The sequence below is a fragment of the Charadrius vociferus genome, unplaced genomic scaffold (assembly GCF_000708025.1).
Source record: "Charadrius vociferus isolate BGI_N301 unplaced genomic scaffold, ASM70802v2 scaffold159, whole genome shotgun sequence".
In the NCBI taxonomy this organism is placed as follows: domain Eukaryota; kingdom Metazoa; phylum Chordata; class Aves; order Charadriiformes; family Charadriidae; genus Charadrius; species Charadrius vociferus.
Window position 1 is genome coordinate 2,324,396 of NW_009649940.1, and position 8,012 is coordinate 2,332,407.

An 8,012-nucleotide genomic window follows, 5' to 3' on the forward strand; every position below is an offset into this window, starting at 1 on the left:
ACACTTTTTCCCCCCGTCATTGGCAGGAGCAGATTCATCTCTTGCACAGATGAAAAATACCCAGATGGACCAAAACACATACAGTTGCAAACTTCATATATTTAGAATCAGCTGGCCCAGATACTTCACAGTTGATTTTAAGATTGATCAACGATTTCGGTGTCAAGGAGAGCCTTACTAATCTGGTATTTACAAACTTGGCTCAGAATGAAGAAGTTGTTTCCATACAGCTTCATCCAACCTTAATGCTATAAGACTTTGTGCCTCAATCCATTTAATTAGTGAGAGATTTCCATATATCTGATTCAGGCTGTTTCCAATCTTCTCCCATTAGTCCTTTCAGGTTCAAATCTTTGAAAAATTCCAGGCGATGACTGCAAAAAGAGGAGAAATAAACAAAAAAAATTGTAAGTCTTGTAGTATGCGTCTTAATAAAAACACCTCAACTTTTGCTGCCTGGAACCACAGTCAGAGCAAGACCACAGTGGTATCCTGCTTTATGACTTATCTACACTCCAATGGAGTAAAAATTGACAGCTCTCAACCAATTGAAAACTCGTATCACAGGGATATCCTTTCCTTACAGAAAAGACGACGACTGGATAGGATAATGAAGCTAGTAAACATTTATGGTTTTTTTTAAGACTAGAAGTCTTGTTTTCTTTTAAACATTATGCATCAGTTCTTGCTAAGAATTTCTCCTTTAGGCTACCATACAGAAACAATAAAAGGAAGATATTGAAGACAATTGCTAATTAATATTTACATTAAACAACTGCCAAACAGCAGACAGAACATCTGACACTACACTAATCATTTAACAAGGTAAATGCAATTCTCTTATTAGGAGGTAATTTGTAAGAGTAAAGACAAACTAAGAGCAATGAAATTAGCAAGGAGCAACCTCTTCACATAATTGCATCTGCTACCAATGTCTGAAAAAGTCAAGGGTTGTGGGGTTTTTTTGCAAGGGGTACTATGGAAAGAGTAGAAAGAATCCCTTCCTGAAAAATAATACAGGCATTCTCCAATTTACCACAGAAAAATAGAAGTATCCATTTCTTATGGAACACTGGTAAAGGGAATGTATTATATTAGCAATAGCTTAGATATTTTTTTTAAACAGTTGAGGAAGCTAAGTTTTTCTTAAATTAAAGCAAATATAGGGTAAAGTATCTAAAATTTACCTTACCCAGCTGTTATTTTATGTTGAGTAGTACGTTTGCATAAGAACTACAGTGTATCCTCTAGAGCTAGTTCATTTATACAAAATGCCCAGAAGCAGCAGTTTTTATATAATCATCTCAGCCTAACAGTCAAAAGAAAATAAACAGGGAAAAGCACAACTTAAAAATCAAGATACTCTAGTTTTTCTATTGATACCAGGTATCCTTTTATTATACTTTTCAGTTTAGTCTGCCTTTCCAAATTTTTCCATAATGTGGAACCATCTGTAGAGGTAAGGTTGTTTAGAACAGTAGGGGAGATGCAAAAGAGATTTACTGGAAATGTACCTGGTGAAATTAACACTAAATAGCATTTCAGGAGGCGCTGGAGGCGAGGAAAAAGTAGAACAACCTATCTATGATTTAGCTGAGGAAGGTGATAAAACAGATGCCAATGGTCTTGAATGCATCATTTTCTATGCGCCTAGGGGATAACACAGAAATCAAGCACTAATTACAGCTACCTGCCACAGTGCTTTATACAAAGTACAGTGCCAATGGATCTGTGGCTAAACAGTATAATTAAAACACTAGTGGCACTCAACCTGAAAACCAGATTAGCTTTTTTAAGTATTCCAAGAATAGTGCAACGATATTACAAAGGAGCTAATTGTATGCTTACAAATCTGGTTTCTGTCCTTCCTGTAGTTCGTGTCGAGGCACAGGATGAAGCGCTTCATATTTTCTCTCTTCTCCTGAGCCATGAATTGCAAATGCATTAAACTTGTTAGTGGATGGTGGAAAATAATTCCAAGGAAGATGAGCTTTACCTTCCCATTTGGTTTTCATTCTGGTCACCTCAAACTCTAAAGGAAGTTCTTCCTGTTAAAGGAGGGAGGGGAAAAAAAAAAAGAGAAAAAAAAAAGGTAACATCATCTTCCAATCAGGCAACAAGTACCTAAAATCAATTCGTTTTTCTGTACATTATGAATGTACTTGACCACTTACTTTCCATACTCTTCTTTTGCCAGAAAGCAGCAGCAACAAGTGTTGTCCATGGCTGTTAAAAAATCAGAGCACAAGTTTCTTTAAACAATGCGAAGTTATTAGTACACCTTTCTGCCACAAATATGTACATTCCCCATACTGGAACAATTTCTGTACCCAGTCTTCCTCATGTATATATCTTACAATCATTAGAACTGGAAATGCAAATTAACATTTGTGACTTTTTCAGAGTGTTGTACTTACGGACAAAGTTCAACTTCTAAATAGTGTTCAGCTCTGTCACTCAGGAAAAATGCTTCTACAACTGAAAAAAAAAACCAAAACAAAACCAACCAGGCCATTAGTATTCTATATTAACTATTTTGTAATATCCTGAGAGCTTCATATCCCACAAAAAAAATTATGTTCCCGATTTTTGGCCTGTGCTCTGCCAGAGCTTGACTAGCTGTGTACATGCTGCTGACAGCTTCCTAACTATTTGAAATGCTGTACCATAATTGTAACTTCAAGAGCTTTTATTTTTAATGCCTATTATCGTAAAGAGCTTTATAAAGCACTGTACTAATTTTATTTACTTTACCAATTACAGCTTTGGAAACACTCCCCTCTTGATGCAGCAGAAAAATACGTCAAATCTACTAACTCATGTTAGCTGTCCATGGAGTAAGAAAAGCATCAGCACACAGCTATTTCACCTAGTATGCTTGCTGTGAACAAAGCTGATCAAGATCCTAGTCAATCATACTCACAGCAGGCACTCCAGGTAGAGCACTTAAGTGCACAAGCCTTGTGTTTGCTGGTAGCCTGAGGATTCAGAGCACCAGAAAGCAGAAAATAAAAAAAACGAAGAGGAACATATACTCACAGCAGACCACACGCCCCATAACTACGACTGCTAAATCTCAGAAATAGTAAGAAAGCGTTTAGCTCTTAAATGTTTTTTTCCCTGTAGATTGCTGATACTTTGGACAAGGGATTACTTTTCCAGGTGTACCTGAAAGCCATGTGTGACTGTTAAATCACCTTTCGGGAACACAAAGGAGAAGTATAATGGTGTTTCTCACAGCAATGACATTATTAGGAAGCTTTAGTTAGAATTACGTTTAGATATGATTGATTATTTTAGTTTTACATAAGCCTATTTAGTATAATAATATCAAAGAGGTGATTATACTGTGTTAGTAGAGCTTTAATCAGAATAGTTCAATAATCAGGAAGTAGAGAACTCCTGGAAACATTGAATTCTTGCATTATTCAAACCAATGGGTAAAAGTAACAGACAGGAAAGGAGAAAGAAAATAGCATTAACATACGAATACTTCCCATTCTATTTGGGTACAATTTTGAATCATATTTTATGAGCTGCTATTTCTTTGTTTCACACCTCCCTATTCCTCAAATAGACTTTGGAAAAGTGACTAAAATAGACAGCTATTGTAGTTATTGCTCTCTACTTCTTAAAGCAAAAGTAGAACCTATCTTTAGGATTGTGCTTCTATTTACATATTGCAAAAGCATTTTTGTATATATATGCCCCACAAAATTATTTTGATATTCCAATGTCAAGCCTCTGTTATTCCACAAGTTATATCAGTAACCCAGAAACTAAGTTTGAGCGCCCATACTATTGACAGGATCAGGAAGAGTCAACCTCATCACTCTTGAAATCAATCCAGCTCATTGGACTCCATTTCTTTGTGGCCACCAAGTGACATAACTTCCTTACTGTTTTTCCCAGTCATTTGTATTGTTGTACTACTATAGAACAACGAGTCGCCTTACAGTCAGAAGTGCTAGTGATGAAAATCAATTCACCACCTAGGAAAAGAGCATCACTCAATACAATTTCGGGTAGTTTTCAGCTGAATATAGTATGAGGCTTACAGTTACTTAAGGAGCTGTTTAAGGGTAAGGCAGTGATCACAACTCAATTCTTTCCCAGTATTCCTTCCCAGATATAACAGAAAGGAAAATTTTACTTTACATTTCAGATCTGATCTTTAAAAGCTGTACTGTGACCAAAGAAACTGAATTGAATTAGATGTCACACACTCACAACCGTTAGATCAGTTTGAAAAAATAGCCATCGTAAACTCTTAAGTAAAGACCAGGTGTATTAAAATAATCATCACAGACTCTTAAATAAAGACCAGGCATATTAACCACAGAGGAACATCAGTGTTTACACAAATCAGATATATTTGCAGCACAACAGTTACACTTACCCTCATAGTCCCACAGCCTACTAAAAGGTTTCCCTGGCTCTCCAAGTGGCGCTGGAGGATCATTAAAGAAGGGAGCATGAACTTCCATTAGTAGTCCTGCACTATCTGACTTCAGCCCAATTGTTACTGGCTCATGGCTCACAGGTAAACCATCCCACGTGTGTTTAATTGTAAATTCCATCTTCATATACTACACAAATGACAAAGAAGGGTCTGTCAAAGAAAATCTCGGATTCCATTTCAGCAGCAACTGTACTGTTTGCTTGGACAGCAAAAAAGCACACTTTTGTACAAAGTCAATCACTAAATCATGTTTTTACACATCAGAAGAACTGAAATATTTCAGCTTTATAAAGCAACTAAACAAACAGTTACATGAATGCTTTTCATAGGTTTTTATACCTGCATGGTTACAAATCACTCTGAAGTCTTACCAAGCTTAAGGCATTTCAACTATGTACCTAAATAAACGCCTTCCAAAACCACCAGAAACACTTATTAAGAGAACAGATAAACAGAATAAAGTGTCCACTACACGATCTTAGAAGACTTGGTAACATGAGAAAAGAGATTGAGAAAAACCTTCCATGAATCTGAGATGCAAGAAAATGAAACAATGAGCTAAAGCCTTCCTGCGTAGCCACTGCAAATCAGCTGAGCTACAGGATTTCAAGGGAAACTGCAAGCCCATCTTGTTAAACACGCTGAATGTTTGCAGAGCAGCAAGAACAGAGAATACAGCACTCCAACAGCTGTTGTTACTTAGAAATAACTGTACAAACCTTAAGATTAGCCTTAATCTATTCAATAAGCAAAAGAACCACTGGAGCCCAGTTTCCAACAAGTTTATGGCTCCTTACCCCTCCCCTCCTCAGTACGATGAGTTCTTTTCCATCTCCACAAAACTGATCCTTGATTTGTTCCCTTCCCTCCTAGCCATACAAGAAGGGAAATGGCAGTGCGTAGCCTGACTGGGAATTATGCACATGCTGTTAAGTCTTGTGACTAGAGAGGTGCTAGCTAAGTAGCTGTTGTAACCACATCTCTGTCAGTGGGGAAGGCTAAATTGGGTTATTTCATGTCTACCCAGATACCCATTTTATTGGGACTCACAGAAAGGTAAGCATAACTTACCACATTCTGCAGGTGTTGTCAACAGGTATAGCACATGAGACAGAATGGAACCACATGCATCACACTTCCCTATATGCCACAGCTTTGCTCGTAGGACTACACATTAACTGGGTCCAATATCCCGTGCTACAGTCACGCTAGTCAGTTTCCATTCACTAACAGTCATGCTGAAAAGCACCAGACCTCCTCTCTTTGAGTTCAAGTCAGTTAAATAGCTACAATGAGATTAAGTAAGTAGATATACTCATGATCAAGGAGTTGATGATATGACCAAAAAAGTGTGACAGATTAGAGAAAATTTGAAGCAATAGATTTAGTAATTAGACACCTCAATTTAAGAAGTCCAGTAGAAAGGGAAAGTCAAATATTAGATCACCACTTTTCAGTTTATTCAAATACAACCTTGTCAGAGGTAATTAAATTCTTACATCAGCATTTTAACTGCATGATATTCCAGACAAGCATCAGATGGGCTATATGCAAGAGACCTGGGATAGCCCCAGAAACTATAAAGGACTCTACTATCATTAATGTTCACTCCAACTCAAGCAGCAAGTTTCTGGAAGCAAGATGACACAAGTTGAAAGAAAACAGTCAGCATACAAAGCATGGGGAGGGAAGACACCCAACAGATTCCTAACAGCATTCTTAAGCCAGCAGAAACTGGCTCATAGTCCAGTATTAGTAGCAACTCAAACAGGCAAAGCCAAATCATCCACAGTTTAAAACAAAAAGAGAGACATAGTTAGAAATGGTATTCTAAGTAAGCACAGTGACAACTCTTCTGCAAGAATCACTATGTACACCACCAAATAAAAGAGCAATGTTAAATAACAAGTCCCTTTCACAACACAAACAGCTGCTGAAACGTATTTAATGGCCTAGTTAGCCTTAAACTGATCTAAAAAATATTAATCCACAGGAAACATAGGCAAGTGTTTTTACTTTTCTAAGCTGCAAACGCTGAGCAGCATAAGCGTTAATTATCCACAGATGGTAAGTCCCTTCCTAGTGGTTTTTGAAATTAACAGAATTCCTGTAAATGGAGTGCACATGCTTTATGCGCACGTACCGTGAAAGGAAACAAGACAGAATTCCACAAGCAGGATCACTTACTCAAAAAAGCAAAGTTTAACAGTAGATAGGTGCATCTAAGAAAGTTAATAAAGTATTACAAACCCATTTTATATTACGCTATTAAATCAACATTATGTACTTAGAAGCCAACATTTCCTTCTATTATTCTATTTTCAGTTTGTGCTAATATATTTAACTCTTTGCATTCACTGGTCAAGTCAAATTTCTGAAACACCTCTTTGAAAGCACTGCCAGATTTCAATACTGTTTTAAAATAATACAGCCGTCTAATAAAAGTAGCCTAGGAAGACCTTAAAATCCAGGGAGAATTATATGCCTAGCTATTACAATTCCTGACTGAAGTAAGCAATGCGAAGCTTCTCCTTGTGCATATTTGCAAGGCTGTCTCAGGAAGAGTCACAACATACCAGGTTTTTAAAAAGCAGTAAAATAATAGAACCATCTAAACTACTTCAGACGCTACTGTAATTGTAGTGTCTAAAATGAAGACGAGAGACAAGATGCTTCACCCGTTCCTATTTGTACCTGCATGAATGACAGATGACATTTTTTGTAAAAAACTTAACACTTGCAGGGCCGGCTTACAGTGTCCTGAAATGAACATAGCGAACATTTAGCCCATTGTTGTAAACCGATATTACTCTTGAATGCAAAACCATGCAATTTTAAAAAGAAATAAAGTAATAAGGAAACTTGCAAAACATCCACGAGCTTTCATTAGAAGTCTGCCTAGGGCTAAGGTTGCTCAATTTACAGGACAGTAGATCTAAGATTTTCCAAATTAACGGCCCTTGGTGCAAGTTTTAAGCTTATTACATCACAAAGACTTCGGTAAGCTGGTTATAAGCGTGCTTTTCAATTACAATAAAAACACCACCACATAGTAATAGTGCAAAAGTAACAGAGCAAAAGTAAATTAAAACAGCAAGAGGAGACCTTTCATTACCTTTCAACACTACATCTGAGCCAGTTGTTAATACACCGTAAAGAGATGCAAACGCTAAATGAATTCGTTTGGCAGCAGGTGCATACAATTTATAAATTAGAAGCCATTTAAAAGCACTCGGAGTGCACGGCCTGAAGCCACCCGGAGCTGACAGGACCCGGCCGGGACTCGCCGCCGCCCTCCTCACCTCCCGCCTCTCCCTACCCACGGGATTCACCTCTGCCCCCTCAGACCCCACCGACGCTGGGTACGCGCGCGAAACCAAACAGGAAGTAATTAGAGTGCTGTTTTTCTTAATTGCTCCAAGGGGGCGGGGGGGAAGCTGGAAACCGCGTACGAGACAGCAGCTTTTACTGGAAAGATTTCATTTCAGAGCGCTCCAAACTGATGCCGGGTTGTTATCCCCCAGCTACTCCAGCCACCGACGCCGGCAGC

At 38.0% G+C, this 8,012-nt stretch overlaps 1 protein-coding gene across 1 annotated transcript; it reads right to left on the reverse strand.

Annotated features, from left to right (window-relative positions):
* Positions 1-274: 274 nt before the first annotated feature.
* LOC104292100 (chromosome unknown open reading frame, human C4orf33) lies at positions 275-4,580 on the reverse strand. The gene is made up of 5 exons (XM_009891422.1): positions 4,400-4,580; positions 2,418-2,478; positions 2,175-2,226; positions 1,849-2,048; positions 275-374 (listed from the first exon to the last, which is right to left on the reverse strand). The coding sequence occupies exons 1-5, from the start codon at positions 4,578-4,580 to the stop codon at positions 275-277; spliced, it is 594 nt and encodes a 197-aa protein (XP_009889724.1).
* Between the last annotated feature and the right edge of the window lie 3,432 nt (positions 4,581-8,012).